General features: G+C 43.1%; 2 protein-coding genes across 2 annotated transcripts; one reads left to right on the top strand and one right to left on the bottom strand.

Moving 5' to 3' along the window:
• Positions 1–505: 505 nt before the first annotated feature.
• On the bottom strand, positions 506–14,644 carry LOC306837678 (uncharacterized protein). The gene is made up of 16 exons (XM_079365422.1): positions 13,697–14,644; positions 13,448–13,530; positions 12,421–12,577; positions 11,455–11,616; positions 11,236–11,361; positions 10,616–10,690; positions 10,373–10,521; positions 10,066–10,187; positions 3,810–4,432; positions 2,870–2,952; positions 2,374–2,530; positions 1,906–2,067; positions 1,690–1,815; positions 1,236–1,310; positions 1,004–1,149; positions 506–862 (listed from the first exon to the last, which is right to left on the bottom strand). The coding sequence occupies exons 1-16, from the start codon at positions 14,123–14,125 to the stop codon at positions 757–759; spliced, it is 2,781 nt and encodes a 926-aa protein (XP_079221548.1). The 5' UTR covers positions 14,126–14,644; the 3' UTR covers positions 506–756.
• Positions 14,261–25,570, top strand: LOC306837679 (keratin, type I cytoskeletal 19-like; the record flags this gene model as incomplete). The annotated part of the gene is made up of 9 exons (XM_079365423.1): positions 14,261–14,311; positions 19,714–19,771; positions 21,588–22,012; positions 23,402–23,484; positions 23,617–23,773; positions 23,853–24,014; positions 24,183–24,308; positions 24,409–24,629; positions 25,447–25,570. The coding sequence occupies 9 exons, from the start codon at positions 14,261–14,263 to the stop codon at positions 25,568–25,570; spliced, it is 1,407 nt and encodes a 468-aa protein (XP_079221549.1).
• Positions 25,571–26,384: the final 814 nt, after the last annotated feature.

A 26,384-nucleotide genomic window follows, 5' to 3' on the forward strand; every position in this document is an offset into this window, starting at 1 on the left:
ATTTTGATGAGTTTTTAATGTAACTCGCCTCTTAAATATGTACGAAGACTTGAAGGTGGGAGCCGCTAGCTGTCTGCATGGAGGGACATTAGCTAATTCAGTAACTTAACTGAACCTCTTCACCTTTGCTTTGTGACGTTATGGAGAATTTTTACATACTTTTTCTTGCGGTTGGGTTTAATGTACTAACAGACCATTTAAGATGTCGGCCAAAGTTTAACACAGAGTGGAGTTCTGTCTGATTTTAAAGGATCTTGAGTATGGGACGTTACCTACTTTAGCATTTAGCTTCTTGTTGTTCCTGGAGATTTCAAATAAATATTTAAGCCTTGATTAGTTGGTGGGTTGTTCATTTGTCATTGATTCTGCCATACTGTAGTTCATAGTTTAGGCACCCTAAATACAATCCTTTATTGGGCTTTTTGTTCTGTAATATGCCTACAATTTTTTCAAGTGTCAACTGAACCATTTGCTGTATATTGGGGGATTTCATCGTGTTTTTCCTCAGAGACTTCCGGACACATTTTTATGAGTTGAGAAAAGTTTTATTCCTTGCAGCATCAGACAGAAGAATTTTTTTTCCCCGCTCATTCCCTGCCCAGACTTACGAGGTTAAATTTCCCCTCTAACCCCAAGAATCTGTGGACTCATTGTGAATTAAAGTGGAGAATAAATCGATATCTGCAGCCTGGATCAGCGTGCAGAACGTTAAATGGTTGAGGTTTGACTTCGGCTCAGACAGACGTGCAGTTGGTCTTAGATGCTCTCTTCCACCTCGACAACCTTTGTGATGACTGTGGTGGTGGTGGTGGAGGAGGAGGACATGGAGGAGGACATGGAGGAGGAGGAGGCCATTGAAGATCTGAGAGAGAGAGAGCAAACGATGATACATGAAGTCAGAGAAACAATGGTGAAACGACGTTTTCAATCATCAGGATTGGGATTAATTTAAAAGATGATCCTTTAACTTCAAAGCAGAAATAAATCTGGTTTCTCTTCTTACATCGCTCCCTCTCCGTCCATCAGCCTCCTGTACTCGGCAATCTCCATCTCCAGCCTGGTCTTGATGTCCAGCAGCATCTGGTACTCCTGTCCCTGACGCTCCAGGTCGGCTCTCAGCTGCACCAGCTGCTCCTCCAGCATGGTCACCTGCACACAGGTATGCTCCGTGTCAGAGCTGATGCTCGAAAAGGCTAAATGACTTTAATGTGCTCCCAGCAGTCCTGACAACTCACCTGCATCTGGTATGCGTTCATCTGCATGCCGTAGCGGCTCTGGGTCTCGCTCAGTGTGGCTTCAAGAGACGCTTTCTGCAGAGTGAAAGACCAGTTAGAGCGTTGATTTTTCACCTACATGTAGACTTTCAAACAAGTCAAGAGTCCAAACATTAAACGTTAAAACAGCTTTTCTTAGTAGAATCCTAACAAATCAAGATGTATAGGTACGGTATCTTTTTGACAAAACATAGATACAGTATCTATCTCATATCGTTTATTTACTTATTTAGTCACTTTTTCGAGTTTGTTTTGGACAGTTCTTGATCGCTCTGCGCTCCTCTTTAAAGAAGGTTTTTAATAAACGTGATTCTGTGTCGCAATTAAATTGAATGGATTTTCTTAAACCACCGAAACAATGGTTTCAATCAGGAATCAATCAATCAATGCTGCCAAGTGCTACAGGTGTCCTCACCATGCTGAGCTGGGACTGGAGCTCGATCTCCAGACTCTGAAGCTGAGTCTTCACGTCCTTCACCTCCGATGTTGTTGATTGCAGCGTCATCTCTGTTGTTGCCACTTCCTCCTTGATCACCTCCGACTGAGACAAGAGAATAAAGAGAAAGTCAGGAAAACAAAGACAACAAAAAACACGCAGGTGTGGAGCTGGTTGCATGTTCTTTCCCTTCACCTTAGCCTGGAACCAGGACTCCAGCTCTCTCTGGCTCTTGGCGGCGACCATCTCATACGACTCTCTGAGTTCACCCAAGACTTGAGTGAGGTCAGTCTGAGGCGCGGCGTCCACCTCCACGTTCACCTGACCGCTCATTTGAGTGCGCGTGGACATCAGGTCCTGCAGGAGGAGGAGGGGTAAGTTAGCTGACCGAGACACTCTGAATGTCACTGAGTAAAACAAGAAAACAGATTTAACATGGTTATGACAACTCCCACAACATTAAGCCTAAACAATTGGATTTCCCCGCCCTGACTGGCTGTAGTATGATGCCCACTTCCTCTATGTGAGCAGGTGTAAAAAGGATTTAACCAAGAAAATCAGAGTACATGTTGAATAATTCAGCCTCAAAGAACTTTAGACTGCTTTAGTTCTTAGTTATTTACTCGCTGCTTTTGTATTCAGCTGTTAGCCAGGCGTTGTTACCTCCTCGTGGTTCTTCTTCATGGTCACCAGCTCGTCCCTCAGGCTCTCTATCTGCATGCTCAGGTCGGTCTTGGCCATGGCCAGTTCTCCCAGCAGCATCTTCAGCCCGGCAATGTCGGCCTCGACGGACTGACGCATCGACAGCTCGTTCTCAAACCTGCACGGGTCATACGGCGTCAGAGTAGGGTCAAAAAGGATTCAGAGTGTAAGGGATGATTGTAAACATAAATGTGAGATTTCTCAGAGTGATGCCGATATATAATATGTCTTTGCTGCAAAGAAAAAGGGAATTCAAAGTAAATCATGCTGCTGCTGTTCCCACAGTGGCCACCAGGGGGAGTGAGACTGCTCATAATGAGGAGGATTTGTATCTGTGAGGATGTCGAAACATTCGGACCATCTCTCTGGCTCCATCATATGTGAAGGTTTATTGTTTGTGATATTTTTCACATCTTGCAGGAAAGAAAAAGAAACGTAAAAAGTTGACGTTACTGACTTCATCCTGAAGTCGTCCTGAGCCAGCTTGGCGTTATCGATGTTCAACATGACTGTTCCTTTGAGGAGGATGGCTTCCTGGATCTGTAAACACACACACACACACACACACACACACATACACACTATGATCAGGTTCCTTTTTCTGAAGCTGCTCACGATGTCAGAGAATGGACATGTTTTAAACGTATCGTCCAGCAAGAGACAAAAAATGTCAAATTTTAAATTTGAGTCTCCTGCTGCCAATCAGACTTTACGACCTAATCCCTTAAGATCGACCAATTACAGCTGCTGGTTTATAAAACAAAGATCACCACATTATCTGAAGATAAGTAAAATAATGAGCTGAAGTGAAGTACAGATGTTCTGAAGAGTTTTCATCAAATGCTTTATGTGGTGATTGAGCAGCAGCTTGAAGTGTGTGCGCGGCTCGCGAGGTGTGTCGCACTCACTCAGGTCTCTTACATTTGGGTGTGGTCAGAGACATCCATCACTTTTACTGACTCCTACCATCGAGGCTTCTTCTTCTATGGAAGCCAAAACACGGTAGAGGATTGCAATTGTGTTCTTTAGTCTTATATTTCTTTTTTTTGCTGGTTACTCGACGTTTTTACTAAATCATGGCCACTTCTTATTTTTCCTCTGGATTGCATTTTGTTTCATGGTTAAAATTCTTAACTTTGGGGTGGAGAAGTTGAACTTATTCTCTGAATTTTTAATTTCCTTTGACTTTTTTCCCTCCAAAATTTATGGTGGTCAAAAGCTGTTGATTCCACAAAGTACATTTCCCTGCTATATTTTGTCAATGTTTTGATTTTTTTGAGGATTACAGGGGAAAAAAGGATTTTTTTTTTCTTCAATTATGCATCTATGCATAACAGACTGGACCACAGCTACGACAGACAATGCACAACATTTCCCATAGTGCCCCTCTTCCTCACCTTTCCCTGCATCTCAGTGATGGTGGCGTAGAAAGTGCCGTAGTCCCTGGTGGTTGGGCCGACCTTGCTCTCCACAAACTCCCTGATCTTCACCTCCAGCTCGTTGTTGGCCGTCTCCAGAGCGGCCACCTTGGCCAGGTAAGTGGCCAAACGGTCATTCAGATTCTGCATGGTGAACTTTTCGTTGCCGATGAGGCTATCATCTGCAGCAGCGCCGCCACCAAAACCTCCACCTGCTCCTCCGCTGAAGCTAAAGCCGCCACCGCTGCCACCGCCACCCGCAGAGAAGCTCCTGCTGGCCTGGGAGACCCTCACTCCTCCACCTATCGCTCCTCCTTGCATGCTGAAGGAGCTCATGCCTCCACCCATTGATGATCTTGCCATGCCAAAACCTCCGCCACTGCCAAAGCTGGCACCTCCACCCATGGAGCTCCGTGTGGAATAAGCGGACATCATGGTCGTCATGATGATGGAGTAGGAAGAGGAGCCTTCTGTCTGTCTGATCTCCGGTGGAGGGAAAGAGGAGAGAAGTGAGGAGAGACTGATCAGCTTGCTGCTTTTAAAGCGGCTCAGTTGGGCTGAGCTGCAGGTGAGGGGTGGGGTCGACGCTCCACACCCCCCGCCTAAAGGAGGATGTAACCCTTATGAACGCATTCACCTATGATTTTAAAGAACTTTTTTTTTTTTGCGCTGCACATATTTTCTGCAACGTGAAAAAAACCCAGTCCATGCTGTAAGCTAGTTCAGACGAGTTTCCAGCTGCACAGGTATATAAAAAAGCTTCATTATTTCACCGCAGAACTGTCACCTGTGGTAGACAGCTGTAAGGTGTCTTTGACAATTTAATAAGTCCTGCAGCATTCATGCCAAAACTCTGCAGCTAGAAATCTCTTCCAAATCACTTTAAAACACTTCATCTCAACTTGAACTACTGAATTACAATCAATTCTTGCAGTGGTCCCTGAAACACACCAATCATCCCAACAACAAACAGTGCTGCATGGTGTTGATACTTGTGTGGTATGGTTTGTTTCAGACGTGACTTTTCTTCATCCCTCCGTGTCTGTATTCATCATGCAGGTGTCAGAAATGTCTCATCCGGATGTCGACTTTATCTGCAGACGGAGACGAACAAACTCTGGTACAGAGCGCTTTGTTCGCAGGAGATGGAGACCTGTTGTCCATCTTTATATAAAGTCTATGGTGCTGACGTCTTATTTAACATATCTGCTAAGAACCAGAACAAGTCATCTGATGACCCTGAAAATTAAATTATGAAGAGACCGACCCTCAGACGATGGACAACTGCTTAAATAAAAATCCAAGTTATCATTTGTATGAAAGAAGATAAGTGAACCGTGCAGCAGCTCCAGCCAATAATTCATTAACAGAAAAGGTTTGCAATTATTCAAACTTCCAGAAGTAAAAATACAAAATCATGCATTGTTTATTTATTTAACATAAATGTGTCATTACTGTCATTTTGCAGCTTGTGGAGGTGGAGCCCTTTAAATGATTTACACTACAGTACAGTAGAATTGTCCTTCAGAGCACCTTTAGGTGATGGTCATGGAATAGTAGTCGGTGGCGATTCGAGAGTCTGTTAGGGCCCTTCATCTAGGGCCCTCCAACTAGTGTTCAGCCGGGCAACGACAGTAAGTCCTGCCAGATGGGGCCCCCTGAGGGAGGTTTCCTACCATCTTTGCAAAATGTGCTCATTTTAAGCTGCTGTTTTGGGACCCTCCGTTGGTTTGGCAGCGCCTCTCATTGTAGCAGCATTCGATGTACTTTCGGCCGCTACGTGTTCTCGAGTACTTGTTGTACTCTCCGGCTGCGTGATGTAACACACGGTCGCTGCACTTTTTTTTTCTCTCTGTCAGCACAAAGAGCTCACAGAGCGGCAGCAGGGACTGAAACTCCTCCTGGCAGCGAGCGTTCACCTGCATGTCTGTCGCTCACCTGTCAGCATCCCTCTTCACGTGCGTTGCCGTGTGGGAAAACACCCCTAGCTGTTTTTTGGTCGCCATGGAGCTGTGCAGGTCCCTGTGAGCTGCGGTATGTGCGATGCATATCCGTGTGTGTTTAGTGTGAACTCACTGTGCTTTCTTTACATACTTTTATCGTGCGCTCCTGCCGGCATGGATTGTCACATCAGAAGGAACAATGTGGCTCATGAGCCTCGTCCATTAGTAGATGTTGTAAACATGCAGGCAGTGGTGGTGGAGGAAACTAGTCCCAGGTATCACCAGCTATGTGTTGAATTAGAGGAACCAAACAAAAACACATCTATGTTGTCCTGTCTTTTTCTACAGCTTGGACAATGAAGTTAAACCTCTGATTCTCGTTGAAGAACGAGAGCGAGAAGAATCTGTGATTTTGGGTCTCAGCGAACGTGCCGAGCTGGCAGAAGTGTTCTGATGTAAGGAATGAAAAAAAAAAGCTGATAGATGGGCCGTGATCTGCTGTCACATGTACCAGCATTAACCCTGCAGCCAGAAGAGCCATTCATGTATGAACAGCAGGATTTACTGGCACATGTGTCTCTGCATGTATGTCTGTAGGTATTTTTGAATTCTACATGTATAACCTTGTACAGCTGCAGATGGAAGCTCTTTGAGCCAGCTATACTCTCAAGGCTGGATCGTTGACTGTGGTTTAATCTCTTTTTGCTCCTCCTGTTCTATTTCTTTGTATAGTTATATTTATTTATTAACAACCCTGAATACAACCAAAGCCTGCTCAAACACCTCTGGTATTTCTTTCAACACCAAAACTCTTGATCATTGTGTTCAGATCCTGAAAAAAACGTCCTCCTGATGGGCAAATGAAACATTTCACGACAATCCACCCCAACAGTTTTTTAAAAACGACCAAGATGTGGTTATGGGTTGTGGGGGTTCTCCACAGGTGTTGGGGGGTTTAGTTGGGGGGGCATGAGCCAGGCAAACGGGGTGGTGCTGGTGATCTCTGTGGTTGCCTCTTTGTTTCTCTCAACCGGTTTCAGGCTCTGCTCTGGTGACTCTGTATCCATCCAACTAATCCCCACCTGATATGTGAATGACTTTAAGCTCTGTGAAGCATCTGTCAGTCAACTCAAACAACAGGCTTAACTTTCCATGTTCTTTCCAGGTTACAACAGAAACCAATCGGCAGCAGATCAGAAGTCTGAACCAATTCTGAAAATTATATAACCATCGAAATTGAAACTCAACCGTCAGTCCAGTTCTTTTCCATGTTTTACAGATGTTGTTTACTGAAGGCTACACTTCTGTTACCACCGAGCAGTTTGGTATGATCTGCTTTGGCATGACAGCCTACAAGTGCAACACAGTGTCGCCCCCTATAGTAAACAAGGATCCATGATAGCTATAGGAAGGGTCACCCATGGGACAGTGCTCATGTGACATTACCCACACCAAAAAAAAATCCTTGAAATTGCAGTTTGTCCTCTATTAGGACTGCTGCATGGCTTCTTTGGTACAATCACCGAGCGACACTCTTCAGGGTCAGTTGGCATTCTTTGTACCTGAACAGAACCGTAGCATAAAGTAGGACAAGAGGGATTGCTTATATGAGTGCCACTCCTGACTTTTGAAGTTTAAAATGTGAAAACATGGGCTTTAATGATCTGATCACCTGCTAACCAAGCTGCAACCTGCAGTGTTGGTTGAATGAATCAAGTGCGAAACACTGGACACAAAGCCTTCCCTGCTGGATCTGTTACTGAAGCGTAAACACCGTGGTGTGCAGCCATGAGGGAGTTGCAGGTTCACACGATCTAAAAGCTCAACAATGTGAGAACAATGTGCAAACCAGTAACTGTCATTAAAAAAGGATTATGTTGCAGCACAAGTTTTTTTTTTTTTAATGAAAAAAGTACCAGTCACTGCAGCAAGTAATGTTCACCTTTTTTTCAAGTTTTATAGTCACGTTTAGTTTAAAAATCAGAAAGAGATGCTGACCAGATAGAGGTGCACAACACTTCTTTTCACAGTAAAGTTCAGTCAGTTGTCTTTTTTATTCTTTCATTTTTCTTGACACATTTTCTGCTCATAAAATACCTTCAGAAAAAAAAGAGCCTTCGGCAGATTGTATGATGACAGAAAACATCAGATTTATGATGAGACTGTGGGTCTACTGCGGAGTTGTATAACTCAGGATCGGCCTGAGGCGGGGGAGGGGCAAGTTAATGAAACACGAATCCTTAAAATAGGACTGCTTTCCAATTCAAATTTTTTCTTCTGCTTTTAAAGGTCACCAAACTTCTGGAGGGTAAATAAGCAAATCAGATCAGAGAAACCCAACGAGTGCTTCTCATTGGGCAGAACAGGGGGTGAGGCATGTAAACAAATTACAAAGCTCTTTTCTAACACACCCACCTGTCATTTAGAAATGATTGCATGTGTTTTTTTTAATACTCTGATAAATGAAACTACTCTGAGGGATTAAGTTGAAAGGTGAGGTGAAGAGTCTTACTTTTCATGGGAACGTTTGGTGATTATGTTGGAGGGGGGAGGTTGAAGGTGAGGAGTCTTATTGGAGGTTCGGACACTTTTGGAAAGCAGGGACAGTCAGATATTTTTGAAGGGGAGTTAAGACGTGTGAGTAAAGTGAGGATACATTTGGGAGGTTGATAATATTTCTAAGAAGACATTTCCATGAATTGAGGACATGTTACAAGTTATGTGATGTGTTTGGTCTTCAGTTGCAATTAGGTAAAGGTTGTGCAAAAAAAGCTCTGGAAATGTAGTTAGAGGTCGTTCTGAAAGGCTTAGCTTAAAAAAAGACGTGTGCTTGTTTTTATAACATTGTGGGGCCTCCAACCTGTTTGTGTCACCAGGGGACCAAAGCAGCATTAGTTCCCATCAGAGAAAAAAGTCACTTTTATTTCATAGTATTCATGTTCTCAACCCTCAGGGAATTATTCTAACACGATGTCCTTACACGTCTATTCATACCAGCATGAGTTTGATATGTCTCCACAGCGACTCAGTTTCAGTCAGACTGCATTCATAAAGACACTTTTGTTAAATCAACCAAGTCAGTTTCTGTTGTTCTGTCTGACAACGTTCATTCACTCATCTACACACAGAAAGAAAACCAGTTCATGGAAATGACAGGTGTTTTAATCTTTGTCATATGCTCTATGATCTTAAACACATATTTGAAAATAAGTTACATAACAAGCAAATATGGGCTGCAATAAAAACTCATAGATCCTACAAAGAAATTAAAACATGGGGAATTAGTGTATAAATCATCACCATTGAATAAGTGAGGTTTTTTTTCATGGGAAAACCAACTAAATCAAGTCATGCAATCAATCCTAAATCGCTCTGACAACATTTGAGAACTTAACAATGGAGGAGAGAAGTATTCATTTCAAATCTGTGCAGGTAGATTGAGGAATGAGGCCCAGAGGGGTTGAAAATATCTCACCTGTCAGGATGGATAGAAATAAAATCTGTGCACGGTGATCCCGGCGTGAAGCAGCCTGCACACCAAGGCTCAGAGAAGAATTTGTGAAACAGCAACAAAAAAAATAAGAAGCAGAATTGAGTAAATGAGAGGGAAATGAACAACCATGTTCGGTTAGAAAGAAGGAAGAAGAAAGTCATGATTAAAGAGAAGCAGCAGGGGGCAGCGTTGCAACACATCCTGTCCTATGACGGCATCTTTTGTCATCATGATAATGGACTCAGGTTGTGTTGTTGTTATCCCACCTGCACAAGGGAAGTGTGTAGTGTTTCATCTATAATAATAGTTTATACTCTATCAAATGTTATGCAATATTATAATCAAATTATATTATCTCAAATAATTTTTATAGATAGATAGATAGATAGATACTTTTTGATTTGGTTTCACACATGCTATTAACCTATAGCAGTTGAGTTCATTAAATACATTATATTTTTAATAATAATAATAATAATAATAATATTATTATTTTACTCACAACGGCCAGCGACAACTCATAGTAGAAATTCTGTCATCTGTGAGTGTCGGCTCGTGCACTTTTAATCATATCTAACCAAATCTCAATGTTACTGTGTGTGTGTGTGTGTATGATTAAACTCATGGTAACTGTCAGAAGTTGATAAAGACACAATTAAAATTCAGAAGGATACGTCTCTCACGCACAGTTAATCTTGACTCTTGCTTTATTGATAAAACATCAAACATCTCTGATCGTCATCCTTGAAAGATGATGATGATGAAGAAGAAGACTGGCTGTCGTCCTCTGTTGTCCCTCATTTGCGCAGGACTGAGGCACTGGAGGAGGACGACGAGGAGACCACCTTCCCATCAACCACCGTCTCCACCACTGTCACTGTCCGTTTTGTTGTCGAGCTGCTGGAGGAGGAGGAGGAGATGCTGTCGACCAATGAGAGAGCGGATCAGTTAGACTGACAGAAGAATAGCTAAATAAGACGTTTGATGATGTTAATGGTTTCATCTGTTCTCTTCTAAGTTTGTTTGTAACAAAGGTAGAAACTGAGCCGACCCCCACCACCAGGTGGGTCTAAAACACCTGAGCCCCCTCCTCCACTGAGTCTCACCTGCTGCTGGACTCTCCATCCAGGAGCCTTCTGTACTCTGCAATCTCCATCTCCAGCCTGGTCTTGATGTCCAGCAGCATCTGGTACTCCTGTCCCTGACGCTCCAGGTCGGCTCTCAGCTGCACCAGCTGCTCCTCCAGCATGGTCACCTGAAGGAGGAGGAGGAGAAGAAGAACAGTTTAAAGCTAAACCAACACAAGTCTAAAATAGAAATGTTCATCTTTGATTCTTCTCCAGTCCCACCTGAGACTGGTACCCGGAGAGCTGCATGGAGTAGCGACTTTGAGTCTCGGCCAGAGTTCCCTCCAGAGACGCTTTCTGCAGAAAAACACATTAAAACTGTCACCGCTGCTGAACACTATTTACCTTTTTTTCCACCCTTAGAAGGATGACTCTTCATTTTCCTTTGTTGATACATTTTGGTTTTTTAACAGGAATAATGCTGAAATGCTGAGCAGGGCATTGAGAGTGAGAGCTGTCAGATGGGACCCGACTTGGCAGGTTTCGTACTGTTGTTTGCAAAATGTACAAATTTTGAGGCAATGCTTTTGTTTAAAGTTTGTCAGCCATTGCGGGGCCCCCTACTGGCCTGGGGCCCCAAGCAGCTACCTGCCCTGCCTGTTGACCAGCAGCGCCTCTGCCAAAATCTTCATTTGTTTTTGTTTTCTTCTGCTGATGCCCTCATAGAGTCTCTGTAGGGTCTTTGTCAGCCTCTTTTTTAAAACTGGTGCATTTGCTTATATTTCCTCTTTACTTTTTCAATTGCTTTAATTCCCACTAAGTTTCGTGATACGCTTGTTGTGAAAGCACTTTGTAAACTCTGGATTTTAAAGGTAAGTTTTCGGTACCACAGAGAGACTCACCAAGCCGAGCAGGGTCTGCAGCTCGATCTGCAGGTTCTGCATTGTGCGTTTGACCTCTGTGATTTCTGTCCTGGATGTCTGCAGAGTGGCCGTCTGAGTGACCACCTCTTTGTTCAAGGCCTCGGACTGCACAAACACACACAAAACACACACAGATCTAAAAACACAAGAACATGCAGGTGAGCTCGGTGTCCACAGGGAGTGCTGTTTCATTGTTACCTTGGTCTGGAACCAGGCCTCGAGCTCCTTCTGGTTCTTGGCAGCGGCGGCCTCATACTGCTCTCTGATATCAGCCATGATCTGAGTGAGGTCCGCTGATGGACCGGCGTCCACCTCCACGTTCACTTGACCGCTCATCTGGGCACGCATCGCCAACAGCTCCTGCAGAGGAACGACGTTTCATTTTTAGCTAAATACAAAATGGAAACACTGAAGGCCGAACACAAAACAAAGAGAGAGAAGCTTTACAGCCGTTTCTGGTTAAACATTTCTCTAACTCTTTGATCAAAATGGAAAATGGACTTTAGTTTGTATAGTCAGATGTCACTATTCCCTGACAGAGCAGCAGGAGATATAACATGGCCTTTAGTATTTTGTTCAAGGACACAACGACTCTACCACTGAGCCACAGCTGCACTAATCAAGATGTCCATCTGGAGGATAATGTCTGTATTGTCGGACACTAAGAACATATTAATAAATAATGTATCTTTAGAATATTTTTTTTAGAAACCATTTAATTGTTTTAAATCTAAATTATTTACATTTTTATTCAGTTCTATTTTTTTTTAAATTGAGGATTTGCATCTTTAAATGATTTTATTTTGAAAAATTTTAGGGTTGGCCATCTGAAAATAAATAACTGACTGATCAGTATCTTTGACAGCGTCCTGCTTATTATCTGTACTTTTGAAAAGAGAAGAGTGTTTGGATGTAATAAGCAGCACCGCATCAAGAGGTCGCTGTTCAAACCTGATTGACAATCTGAGGACGCTTCGTTTACGCAGAAATATCATTTTTCTCTTCACTTAATTTATAATAATATAATAATAATTTATAATTAATAACAGATTTCACTGAAGAGGAAAGAGAGGATGACAGAAAGGTGCAGGAAATTAAAGCCGAACTCAGATCAAGCTCATAATCTACTAAAGTGTGGTCAAGTTTGTTTTCATGCTGCCTCACCTCTTCATGGTTCTTCCTCAGGTAGATCAGCTCCTCCTTCAGACCCTCGATCTGCATCTCAAGGTCCGTCTTCGCCAAGTTCATCTCGTCCAGGACCCTCCTCAGCCCGGCGATGTCTGCCTCCACCGACATGCGCATGGCCAGCTCGTTCTCATACCTGCAGGAGAGGGAGAAAGGAGAGAAGGGGGGAGGAGGTGAGTTATGTGTGTAGAGGAGCAAGAGGAGAGGCAGAAGACACGGGGGAGTAGGAAGAGAGAGAGAGCGAGGGTGAGGATGGAGAGGAAGGCAGGAGGTGAGGACATAGAGGAGGATGGGGAGGAGAAAGAGGGAGGGGTAGAAAGGATGAGAAGGAGGGCGAGGGAAGAGAGCAGATGAGGAGGAAGAAGGAGATGAGGAGGAGGAGGGAGGGACAGAAGGAGTTGAGAAAAAGAAGGAAGAGGGGTGGGAGGAGTCAAGTGATTGACAGGTGTGATGCTCTGCGGTTACACAAACAACAAAGTGTGTTAAGAGTCGGTCTGTGCGGCTGTTAAAGAATCACTTACACAAATTACTACACCATTCAAACTCCAACCACAAGTAATGAAACAGGTCAGCAACACGTCAAAGCACCGCAGTCATCAGTGTAAAGAAGCAGAATGTGAGCACCGTGAACACTCCTCTCTCGGGTTTCCCGCAGCAGTGGTTTTGAAGATGTTATTAGAAAGTGATTCATGTGATAACAGGAAGCCCTGAAGTCAGAGCTGCCTGATCAAACATGAATACCCTACCCGCCGCTGCCTGCCAATCAAAACAAACCTGACACCGTTCAGTATCCAAATCTAAAAGTGTGCGCTGTTGTGGTTTCTGACTTCTGTCCAGCTGAAACAGTCAGTCAGACCTCAAACACTCTGATCCCGTTTGGTGAGATTAAATCAAAGCTTGTTTGAACTTCTAATCATAAATCTGTCATCTTAACCCATTTTTCCATCAACTGATGAACCTCTAGTGATGAGTTTCTGATGCAGGTAAGACTGTTTCTGTTTCTCACTTGGTCCTGAAGTCGTCAGCAGCCAGACGGGCGTTGTCGATGCTGAGGTTGACAGCTCCGTTCACCCTGATGGCTCCCTGGATCTGGACAAGACGCGCAACTTTACTTCACACGAAAACATTCACAGAACAACTCGAACACTTCGTCAAGAAACGTCTCTCTGCTCTTTGCCCTGAGTCAAACCTCTGCAGCTTCACCTGCACCTGTTACCCTGAGGATGAGGATGGCGAGGGTGATGATGAGCGTTACCTTGTCAGTCAGGTCGGAGATGGTGGCGTAGAAGGCGCTGTAGTCCCTGGTGGAGGGGCCGACCTTGCTCTCCACAAACTGCCTGATCTTCAGCTCCAGCTCGGTGTTGGCCTTCTCCAGAGCGGCCACCTTGGCCAGGTAGGAAGCCAGGCGCTCGTTCAGGTTCTGCATGGTGAACTTTTCGTTGCCGATGACGCTGTCGTCCATTCCTGACACATTGTAGCTGTAGGAGGATGAGTAGCCGCCACCGCCGCCGCCGCCGCCGGCGGAGGAGATGCGGACCCCTGAGCCTCCTGATCCTCCGTACACGCTGCCGGCCCTCATGGAGGTCACCATCTGTCCACCACCCATGCCCATCATGGAGCCGCCGAAGCCTCCCATGGAAGACCTCACGGAGGAAGAGGAGGAACGAGACATGAAGCTGGTCATGATGGATGATGTTTTTTTTCCGCTGTGGCTGGAGGCAACACAGAGAAGAGAAGGGAAGAGTGAGGAGGCACACGTCTCTCGCCTCCTATTTAAACCTCCAGCAGTTAAAGAGCCGTCAATCAATCATTAGGCACCATGATGGAAAGAATGTGCATGGAACGCCTGCGCAAGGTGTGTCAGGGGATGGTCAGGGAGAAATGTAACCTTCATACCTGCTCACCAGCGTGACAATTATTAGCTTTGTTTATTGATGCCAGAGTGTAAACTCTCGAGACGCTCCGGGCTTTGTGCGACCTTCAGATTGTAATCAGCGTGCAGAGACATGTAAGCGGAGCTGTCAAAGATGCAGGGAGATCCAAAGTTTAATCAAAGTTCAGGAACAGAAGTTTACTGTAAACGCTTGAGGGTGATAATGTCATCTAGAGTGTGTATTCCAAGTGTGGGTTCTGAAATAATGATACAGTAGAGTTGTAATGAGAAACATTTCATAAATCACATCCTTTGCTAATATCATGAAAAGAGTCAAATGACTTCCCTCAAAAAAAGTTTTTTAATAATGTTGATGTTGAAAACAAGAAGACAGACTTTTAGTAAATGTTTGTAACAGTTAGAGATTTTAAGAAATAAAGTCTGTATAACTAGAAAACAAAAGAACATTACCCTTGTGAGGGGGAACTGGAGCAGAGGGAGGGTCTTTGTGGCCCGGTCAGTGGGAGAAGTTAGTTGTGCTTCTCCCACTGAGAATGTGGGAGAATGTTTTTTGGAAAACTTCGCCTTTAACTGTAACATTTGCATTGCTCGATATATATTTTTTCAAATAATGAGATGTTGTAAGCTGCTTTTTAAAGAGGCCTCGACTAGTTCATCCTCTGAGGAAAAATTTGAATTTGAAGACATGGGATGGGGATTTAGTTCAGAATCTGTTTAAGTTTGTTTCTTGTATGAGCAGAAAGTTTGGAAGTTGTTGAGCATGAATGATGTGCTTCTACTAAGTTTACTTTACTAAATGAAATATGCCACGATGAAAATGAGAATCAACAACGAAACAACACAGCTCGGGACTGTGGAAACATGCAGCTGTGCATATGTTTAAATACATATAAACCAAAGCAACACACATGTGAAGCAATGAATAACAAAGCAATGACACATGCAAAGTAACATGTATAAATCCTAATTCAAGAAAAACTGTAGATCTATACAAATATGAACCCTAACCCAAGGTACAGCAGGGTCTGTAAAAATAGTCTATTTACTTTCAGCTGCACTTTTGCAAACATATTATTTGTTGAGATAAATATAAAATTGTCCAACTACAGGCTCTCTGTCATGGAGCTGTGCAGCTGAAAAATGAGGTGGTAGTGTTTTTGTCAGGGGGGGTAATAGAGTTCATGAGTGCGTCTGTAAGGTGACGGAGGATAAACAGTAGCACCAGTTGTGCAGAAAGCAGGAGATACCAAGACAAACAAACAGCAGCACGGGTAATAACAAAAGCAACATCTAGTAGCTTCTGTACAAGAATCACTGTCTCAGCCTGTCAGTGGCTGCCAGACTTTAAGATTAGCTGTATTTTCTCCCACGGATTAAATGATTCCTTATGTTTCACTGCTGCAGGCTGGTGCAATCCTTCAGTGCATTAGGACCATTAGGACCCACTCAAATACCAGCGTAGTAGTGATAATAGTCCTAACCTTTAAAAAGGGATAGTCTGCCCTGTGTGTGTGTGTGTGTGTGTGTGTGTGTGTGTGTGTTGGGGTTTTTTAGCCTCTCTTGAAAGATGAGCTTTGCATTTAATGTGACTTCCTGAAGATCTGAAAGGTCAAACAGAGCTGCTCGAAGCTGACAGCAAGCGACGAGTTTTTACACGTTTTAAATGTTAGCGCTCACAGACGGCTTAGCCATGACGGTGTGATAATCTCCGAGGCTGGATTATGATTCACTCGTAAGGAGAATAAGCTTCATAAACTCTGTAGGACACAGATTGTCAAAGGAGACCCGCACTCTTCCAATATTTAAAACCCCCTGCTTTAAAAGAGAGAAGGCGTCGACCTTGAGCACCGCCATGAAACCAAAACCCCAGGCCAGGACTCCCTTGAAAAAGAGGTTTTTAATCTCAATGGGTTTTTTCCTGGATAAATAAAGGTTAAATAAAAAAACAGAACACACAATTAAGCAAACTGCGTTAATTGTACTTTGCCTTAAGTGCAACTTCCTGTGCCCTGCATTGTTGTGTTATCAGGCTAATGTTAGCACACTTTAGTTAGCTGGTAGCTTCATAGTGCAGAAACATTCACCTGGAATGGCCGTGATCGGAAGACACGTTACGTTACATCCAAATAAGCAGTGAGTATGTTATTCTTCTCATCTCCTTGACCGCTTTACACCCAAGTCTATTTAAACATGATGTAAACTGAATCTTCTCATCTGACACCGAAAAGTGACCAACTCAGACCGCACATGGCGAGACTTATTTACGCCTCACACGTGCTTGAGGTTTCCATGCATCTGGTTTTACTTCCATATCTCTGTTATATAAAAACGTTTGTCTTTTTTTTTTCTTCCACGAGACGTGTTCTCCCCTTGTTGGATTTTGCTCTGAGTAATTTTCTTTAGTCTTTCTTGCACTTTGCTCCCTGGACGCCATGCAGCTTTGGTTCTATTTGCATAGTTTATCTGTGACCCTGTGCACCTGTTGATCACTGTGAAGGAGCCTGTTTATGACCTCCTCTCCCCACTCCAACCTTTGTCAAACATCACACCCAGCTGACAGCGTCCCGTCTTTCATCACCATGGCTCTACAGAGGCGATCACACCCCCTTCAACACTGCAAACAATCCAACGCTTCAGAGAGATTATTAAATAAATGCAACCAGCTACAACGCTTGGTTTGAATCTGAATTTATTTGTGTGTTTGTTAACGGACCTGTTTTCACACCCTGAGGCTGAACTCTTACTACGCGGGGTTCCTGCTGTGCTGTGCATAACTTTCTCTGCAGGGTGGTAGCACAAAGGCAGCAGTTCTGCAGAATCTGCCACTGAGAAATCTAACTCTGCAGGCCCAGCCAGTCTTATTGCAAACTGTAGACAAGTCAGAGCTCTTAAAAACACGTCTTTATCAGGTTCCTTATGAGCGTCAGGCGTACAGAAAAACGCTGTAAGAGGCTGAAGAATAAAGGGGACAGTGTGGGAAGATACAAATGTTTTAGCTTCATTTTAAGGAAGCTGTCACCTCGTCCTTCTTTATGTACAGTTTATATGCCTGAGTGTTAAGAGCTTTGGTGAGGAGGATTTTAGCTGCTTGTCAGGTTTATATACTGAACCGGCAAACCAGCAATGAGTCACAGAAATGGACTTTTTCAAGATTTGCTTTTCTTTAGTTTGTTTGTTCCTTGTTGTTTTTTTGTCATTTGTATCCTTGTGTCTCTCTTTCTGTTTACTGTGGATTTTGCCGTTCATCATGTCTCGTCCTCATTTCTGTCCTTTGTGTTCCCCTCCCATTTTGATTGTCTTTATCAGTCTCGCCTGTGTCTTTACTGTCACACCTGTATTTAGTCCATGTTTCTTACCCTCATTGTCAGACCACACACAAACTGTGATTTAGCTCACGGAAAATGCATCTTGTTGGAAATCTCTTTACAGTGGAGTTTGCCATTTAGTAGTCTTAACATATTTGTACATTATAAGGAAACCAAGTTGAACGTGTTTCTATGTCCTGATAACTAGATGCTTCATACCTACCATTACAAATGCTCAGCATCATTATGTCTTTACATAACGCGAGCTTTCAAACACTGACAGTTTCAGCACAAGTGGTTTGCATATTTTTTTAATTTAGTTTCTGTTATGATCACCTAAGCTGTGGTTGTATGAGTGCATTGTTACAGTTCACTGCACTCAAGGAACAAACTCTGAAAGTTATTTCTGAACATGCTTAGCTTTATAATAACTGTCAAGTGATTTATTGTTCTTCAGAATCTGACACAGAGACTCAGCCTGTTAACTTTCAAAACCTCAGGCTGTTGGATCTTTTCCAGCATCAACGCCTAAACATGTCAGAGGAATTACAAAGGGAACAAATTGCATGAATTCATGTAGGGGAAATAAGAAATTATGTTTGATACAAAGGAAGGTGTGTGAAATATCTACACAGTAGTTAGGAAGAAATGTGTTTACATAATCGTTCTTCATGGAATACTAGAAGTGGTACGCTCAGACAACAGACCACAACTTGTGTCTGAGTCTTTCAGAAAGTTTGCACAGGAGCTCGTAGTGTGTCGTGCTGCTCCTCTCCACAATAGATTCAATCTCGCTGAAAAATCAGAGCACCTGTTCCTGTCATGACTTCCCTGCTCAACCTACAGTGTGCAGACCGCGTGGAAGCGCTCGACTTCTCTGCTTTCGTCAAACGTTTTTTTATTCATAAAAAAAATACTTTTTTTTGGATAACATGTACTTTTTAAACTTTATGGACAATTAAAGGAAAGTAGGGAGAGAATGAAATCATTGCACCATTAAAGAGCTGCAGTTCTCTCTTGCAATCAACAGCCGAGCATCTGTTCTTCATCCTCTTCAAAGTCATCTCAGCACACCTGATGATACAAAGATGTGACTCAGTCCCGATCCCTAACTCACGGTCTCTGAGCATTCATCCTGCGTATGTCTTGGTCTTGGTGAGCATGGTCTTCACTACAACACTGTGTACAAGCGGTGCACAAACTAACCACTCGGCTATCATTTCACCTGTTTTCTTCATAGAGTTGTTTGTGTTTTCCTATATTTTTCTCCAAATGAATACCGTAGACTTTTTACAAACACATCGAGCGCCCAACTGTGCATAGGCCTACTGTTGAAGCTAATTGGGTCCAAAATGATTTTAAATGAACAGAAAGGTGCTGCCAGGAAGCAGAGCTAAACTGAAGCAGCCAGTGTTGGAAATATACATCTAAAAATCAGTGGATACATTTTTTTTTATTAATTTGCCAATATGAACACTTTAATAACTCATTTTAAAATCATCAGGTCCTAAAATTTAGAGATTTTTTTTTTGCTTCCTGCACCACTTCCTAACACAGCCGGGCGAGACGCCCACTGTTTGACTTGTTCAGGCTTTGAAAGTGTTCAGTGTTTAGGGTTTGGTGACATCATGTGGGGAGTTTGCAGAATGCATTAAGCTCATAATTACTCCCGTCAGCCTCCGATTCCAAAGAAAACCTGTAGAAGCAACATTTCTCAATAACAAAACAAACAAGCAGAAACTACAAAAGAAAAGAAAAAGCTCTGAAACAGCCGCTGTTTAGTTTGTCTTTCTAAATTTGACGCATTGGTCCTTTAACGCACAAACACACAACAAATTTAACGATGCAAAAGACAATGAACCACTCAAAGTAAAAACAGAAAAGTAACATTGAACTTCAGTTCGAAACATCATATAATATAAAGAGTTTGTTCAGATGATGTTGAATCGATGTCAGATCTACTTTGGTGTCACTTTCGTTCAAACAAGTGAAAAAGAGGATGTGCAGGGGTCAGAGTTCAAATCATAAAAGGACAAAAATAAGTTTTCATTCTTTTTTCATTCGTCTCCTCAGACCTCACACAGCGCCTGGACAGACCCGAGCCTGGCCAGGAACCGGACTGTCCGGTCAGGTGAGTCTCCTTTTCTGCTCGTTAATCCCCTCAGGTGAGCACAGAGAGCAAGAAAGGCTTCACCGCAAAATAAACACTGAAAAATAAACAGTGCAGGGATAGCTCTCTTTTCTTTTCTTTTTTTCCCACCTGGGTACATTACATATTTTGGCGTCTAAATCAAAGAAGCTCTAAGTGTGTCACCTGGAAGTTCTTGTTCTTGTCACTGACAGACTCAGACTGTGTGACATGAGTGCAGACAGGATCTCTACAGAGACAAACCTTTACACAAACTGAGCGTCATGGTCTGCCTCAAGCGGAAACTGTATAGTTTCCCGAAGCGTGCGTGGCTCCACTTTTCTTCTTTTAAATGAAAGAATAATCTCCTGACTAATTTGTTTCTTTATGCACTCTCCCAAACTTTCTCCCATGAAGTGAAAAAGTCGATTATAAGGAACCAATCTTTTTGTTTTTGTCCCCTCGACAACTTTTCTACAACTCAGGGAAACGTGTACATAATGTTTTAATATCTGTGGTGCTCTGTGTTCGTCTTCTCTCTTATGAAATGTGAAGCGTGTGTGCGTGGCTGGTTGATCTGCATTTTTCTATTGCTAAAGCGTGCCCACGGACCACAGATGGAAATGAGCTGGAGTTAGTAATAATAGTCTCGTACAAAGCTTCTCTTCTCTTTTAAGCCTGATGTTGTTTTGCACACCGCCCCTGATTCAAATAAATGAATGAACTCGATCCCCTGGACTCCCGTGGAGAAAACAAACAAACAAACAGGTTTTTTTCCTTTTGTAACGTGGCGGCACACGGGAGTCGTACATGTCCTGCTGTGTTTGCTCAGTTTGTTTAGTGTTGATGTTTGACTATGTTTACTTATTTGTGGACTCACAACAGATTAATATAGCACGCTTAATAACTTACGATCTACCAGGTGTCGAACTCGAGTCCTGGTGGGTCAACTTCCTCTCCCTGCTCTAACACACCTGCTTTAAACCAACGCGTCGTCATCAAGCTCTACAGAAGCCTGATAACGAGTCGCTCATTGGATTCAGCTGCGTCGGAGCAGGGAGACGTCTAACAGTCTGAGGAAGCTCAGACCCTCCAGGACTGGAGTTTAAGGAATAAAAATGTTTTTTTGTTTTTTTTAAATGAATGGAGTTTGGTGGTTTTGAAGAGAATACATCTGGTTAATAAAGGAACCTAATCTTCACCAACATGGTCTGAATCCTCTCTGTAAAGATGTCAGGCACGTATGCCAACAATGAGTCAACCTATTGTGAATCAAAAGCGTTACATTGTCGCCATGACAACCTGTTTCACTGCCTCAAGCTGAACAGATCCAAAATCATAAATAAGTCATTTAGACCTCGAGAAGATCACGAGAAGAATCAGTCCTTTTCGTTACATTATGGTGTTAACATTCCTTCATGTGTTTTTCTTTAATGCACAGTTTTTGGTGGGAAAAAAAGAAAAAAAAAGAAAATTCTGGTCAGACCTGTGAGGCGTTTGAGGTCTGACTGGATGTTGGGTCCCGTGAGCTCTATGGGGAGCTGACAGGACTGGATTTTCCTGGGCACCTTGGGCCCCCTGATCCGCCTCAGATGGTCAGCCAGCAGAGACAGTGTCGAGACTTTCTGTAAACCCAACCTGTGCACGCCACCCGCTCGTCACCTGTTTGCTTTCGTACCCCGGGGCCACGGTGAGACCCTCAGGCTTGTTTGACTATCCAAGCCGAACGACCCGACCCGACCCGACCTGACCGCCCACCCAGCCTTATACTGAGCCATAAAAGGCTCCTTGTCCCAGCAGCTTCTCACTCTCCGCTCAGACTTGACCCCCAGAATGACCTCCTACTCCAACCGCAGCAGCTTCTCTCCCATCAGGAGCTCCATGTTGATGGGCTCCTCCGTGTCCTCCTCTCGCTGGGGGGGCAGCGCCGGATCAGGCAGTGTGTATGGAGGAGCTGGAGGGTCAGGAGTCCGTGTCTCCAAGGCCTCCTTCAACTTCTCCTCGAGCTCTGCAGCAGGCGGGAGAGCTGACCTGAGCAACGCCATCGACGTTGCCGTCAGCGAGAAGGAGACCATGCAGAACCTGAACGACCGCCTGGCTACCTACCTGGAGAAAGTGCGAAGCCTGGAGACGTCCAACGGAGACCTGGAGCTGAAGATCAGACAGTTTCTGGAGAGCAGAGTGGGACCTGAAATCCACGACTACAATAGCTACTCTGTCAGAACGAAAGAGCTGCAGGGAAAGGTGAGAACACAGGAAAGATTTTTGAAGGTCGTCTTTTCCCTGAGTTTATCCTCACAGCCAACACATCTCAACAGAAAGATCTCAACATGTTGAACCAATCAGGGATCAGAATTGCGAAGCGAATAAAACTTTACTTCAAAGAGAAATAAACAAGAAATATTGAACTAATGTGGAAACATAAAGACCTGCCTTAAGGCAGTTGATTGACAGCTTGGCCTTTGAAGAGAAGAGACAACAGGAAACACAGGGTAATAACATATTCTGTGTCTTCGTAGTTTAAAGTCTTTCGTGGGTCCGATCAGCAGACTACGATGTTAAATCATCAGTTTATATTAATCCAGCTTTACAACACAGTGAATTAAATAAATGTATGAGTTTAACTCTTTCCCAACACAAACTTTAACTGATATTTTGTCTATTGATTTTTTATTTGTTTATGTTTTAATCAAGAACATGTGTAAAGGACTCTGGTTGATGTTTCATAAGAGACAAACAGTGCTGGATGTTGTTGACATAAAGAGTTGAACGTGTAAATATGTTTAGGTAAGTTCACTTTTCTTTATCACCACGAGTCCTCAGTAAATATGTGTTCTTAATATTTGCGTGAAATGATGTTTGACTTTTAAAACAACATCAAACACAGGGTAAGGAGAGACACATTCAAAGTCGAGAAACCTGTCTGATGACACCGGTGTGTGTCTCTCTGTGTTTGTGCTGCGGGCGGGGCGGGAGGGGATTTAACCAAGTGAATGGACACATTTTCACCTGAGATGTTTTTTAAAGAGGGTTTTAAGTTTTTTTAAAGTTGACTTGTTGCTTTTAAATGTTTTAAGTGTAACAAACTTCAAGCGTATACATTATCTGTTTTATTTATATTGATCTCATGTCATTAAAAAGTTTTAGGTGTGAACTTTACGTAACTTACATCAAAGTTTCTTTAACACCTTCTTTAAAATATTTTTTAAAGTTTACAACTTAATACACTTTTTTCTTTTCATTTGTTTACTTTTTTTAAGTTAACATTGTTAAGTTATTAAGTTTCATGACTTCTTTACATTTTTTTTAGTTGTTTCAATTTTTGTCTCAATTTTAAGGAAATACTTAAAAATGTCATCCATGTGTTAAAAATGAATTTACAATAATACACAGTTTTACTAATAAAGAATCCATCAAATCTTCGTCATGGAGCAGAGTAGGGATTTTAGAACAGATTTTAGGAATCTAAATTTAACTAAAAGAACTTTTGGTTTTTATTTTATTCTTTGTTGATGGATTGTTTTTTGCGCCACCTGGTGGCCATGCAGCTCTACCGATCTTACAAAAGGCTGGGTTCTATCTCCTGAAGCCAAAGTATCAGAGGCTCATGAAGTTTTTATTGTTCATGTTCAGCTTCACGTCGCTGCACGTGGAAACGCCGCCCTTATCCTCGCCATCGACAACGCCAAACTCGCCACCGATGACTTCAAAATTAAGTAAGTGTGACACTTTAATTCATCCCACACAAAAGGCCAGAGCACGTAAATGATGTGTTACTTTGGTCTTTTTGTACAATTTGCCCTTCTTGAACATTTAATCACCTCAGTTGTTTTTTGTTTTCTTTTTAGGTTTGAGAACGAGTTGGCCATGCGTCAGTCCGTGGAGGCCGACATCAGCGGGCTGAAGAGGGTCCGTGACGAGTTGAATCTGAGCCGAGCCGACCTGCAGCAGCAGTTGGAGAGTCTGAAGATCGAGCTGGTCCAGCTGAAGAGGAACCATGAGGAGGTAAGAACCAACAAGAACAGAGAGACGAAGGAATGAAACCGTCTGAAAACCAGGTCGAGTAACCGCGTTCTCCCTGCAGGAGCTGCTCGCTCTGCGGGCTCAGGTGGGCTGTCAAGTTAACGTGGAGGTGGACGCTGCGCCTCAGGAGGATCTGTCCGCCGTCATGGCCGGAATCAGACAACACTACGAAAACGTCGCCATCAAGAACCAGAAAGACCTGGAGTCCTGGTTCCAGGCCAAGGTGAGACTCCCTACTGGCTATTAAAAGAAATCTTCATTAGTTCCAGTTTATTTCAGTTTCGAGGCCTCTTTATTTTCAGTGAATTCATCATTATTGGAATATGATTTGACATTTCCAGATGAATCCTGTTATTGGCTCAATGACATAATCGACTCTTTTTCTCCGCAGACGGCAGAGCTGAACAAAGTTGTGGCTGTGAGCACCGATACGCTGCTGACGTCAAAGTCTGAGATCGGAGATATCAGACGAACAGTTCAGACTCTGGAGATCAAACTGCAGGCTCAGATCAGCAAGGTGACCTAACATTTCGAATGAAAAGCATCACATTTTCTCTGATGTGGACCATTATTATGAAACACTGCTGAGCTGACACTCCTCCTCTTTCCCCTGACAGAAAAGAGCCCTGGAGGTAACTCTGGAGGAGACCAAGAGCCGCTATGCTAACATGCTAATAGGGTATCAGAAGCAGGTGGTGGCCCTAGAGGAGCAGCTGACCCAGCTGAGGGCCGATCTGGAGAACCAGAGGGTCCTGTATGTCGACCTGCTGGACATCAAGACCCGACTGGAGATGGAGATTGCTGAGTACAGAAGGCTGCTGGAAGGCGAGACCGAGAGGTGAGTTCAGGGACTTCTTCAGACATAACTTTATAACTGACTCGACAGTAGATCAGCAGCTGGATGTTATTATTAAACAGATCAATTAAAAGCTTATGTAAACAAGCTAACAAAGGCTAAATCCATACTTTTCCTAAAAAGCTGATTTAGCTGTAGTTTTTTACTGTTAAACATACAGAATAAGCTAACGTTAATAAGTATCTTACCAACAGATATGTTTGAAACTATAATGGCTAGAAAGATGAATGACTTTTAAAATATAAAAGTAACAAATTAAGCGAAGGTTAACGGCTAACTCAAATAAGCTAAGTTATAAAAGTTATTTCTACACCGCCACCAAACCAAATGGGTTTTCTTTGTTTCACAGTGCAATTTTATGTGGCACATTTATCTACTTTTTATTTAAAATTAAGTTCTTTCAATTCAGTGAAAAAATAACTAAATAATTGACTGTGTCCTTATTGTGGCTATTAAGCACAAAGTAATTTGTTACAATGGGAAACTTTCAGAACGTTAGCGATTGTTTGCAATCAGGTGAAGTCCCATCAGACAAAAACTGCAGGACAAATAAAAAAATAAAAAAGCGAAGGGCACACATGACCTAGTCTAGTGGTTAGGTCTGGTCCCGTGTCCACTCGCTGTAGTCCTTCAAGTTAAAAGCCCAGGATCAAGTTTGACCTGTGGCTCTCCTGCCTCGTCATCTTCCACTCGATCTCCCTGATAACAGTTAAATAATAAATCCTATTATGTCAAATAAAACAGAAAAAGTCAAACTAAGCTGATTGACGTCTTCCTTTCTATGTCTCTGCTGCAGCAGCAGCAGCACCACCAAGACCACCCGAGTTGTAACCATCGTGCAGGAAGTGGATTCCTCTGGAAACGTGGTGAGCTCGAACGCCAGTCTACAGGAGAAATCAGTCGAAATACCAGCTGACAAGTAGAGATGTTCCAAAACCATTTCTCCCCTCTGACACGAATGTTGACACCCAGACTCATATCCCTCTGATCAGCAGCATTGAAAAAAATAACTTGCTTATTCCTCAAGTTATGAATCATTCAAGGGCTGTACCGTGAAATGTCAGAAGTTCTTCAATAAATCGAAAGTTTGGCATGGTTTCTCTGGTTCTTGTGTTTTTATTTGTGGCTCAGTGAGTGAGTCCGTCTCTCCACCAGAATCAGGGGTTCGATCCCCAGCCTCTGCAAACCACATGTTTAATGTTTACTTGGGCAAGGCACTTAACCCCAGGTTGCTTTGGCATGTGGGAGTGTGTATTGATGGGTTAGTTACTTCTGACGGACACCTAAGATAGCAACCTCTTCTATCAATGTGTGAAAGTGCTTCGAGTAATCTGAAGATTTAAAAAAAAAATTGTACACTTTGACCTGCATGTTTTTATGTATTGATGGCGCTGTATAAATAAAGCTAAGTTAAGTGAACTTAATAACACAAGTCCGCTGAGTGCCAGCACAGACACGACCGCCGACCTGCCTTTGCTGTGCTAATAGGAGTGGGAAAGAGGATGTTTTGTGATTAGTGGATTGAGCTCTAAATGACCCTGTAAATGACTAGCAAACAGTCCAGGGTGTAGCCCGCCTCTCGTCCAATCACGGCTGACATCGGCTCCAGTCCCAAACGGGAAAAGCAATAAAAGATAATGAATGGATCAGTATTTTATTAAAGTGCCTGTGATGTGGTGTTGTCTTCTTCTTCTTTGTGTGTGTTCTCAAGATCCTGTTGACTTTTTTCTCTTGTTT

The sequence above is a fragment of the Symphodus melops genome (genome assembly GCF_947650265.1).
Source record: "Symphodus melops genome assembly, chromosome: 17".
Taxonomy (NCBI): domain Eukaryota; kingdom Metazoa; phylum Chordata; class Actinopteri; order Labriformes; family Labridae; genus Symphodus; species Symphodus melops.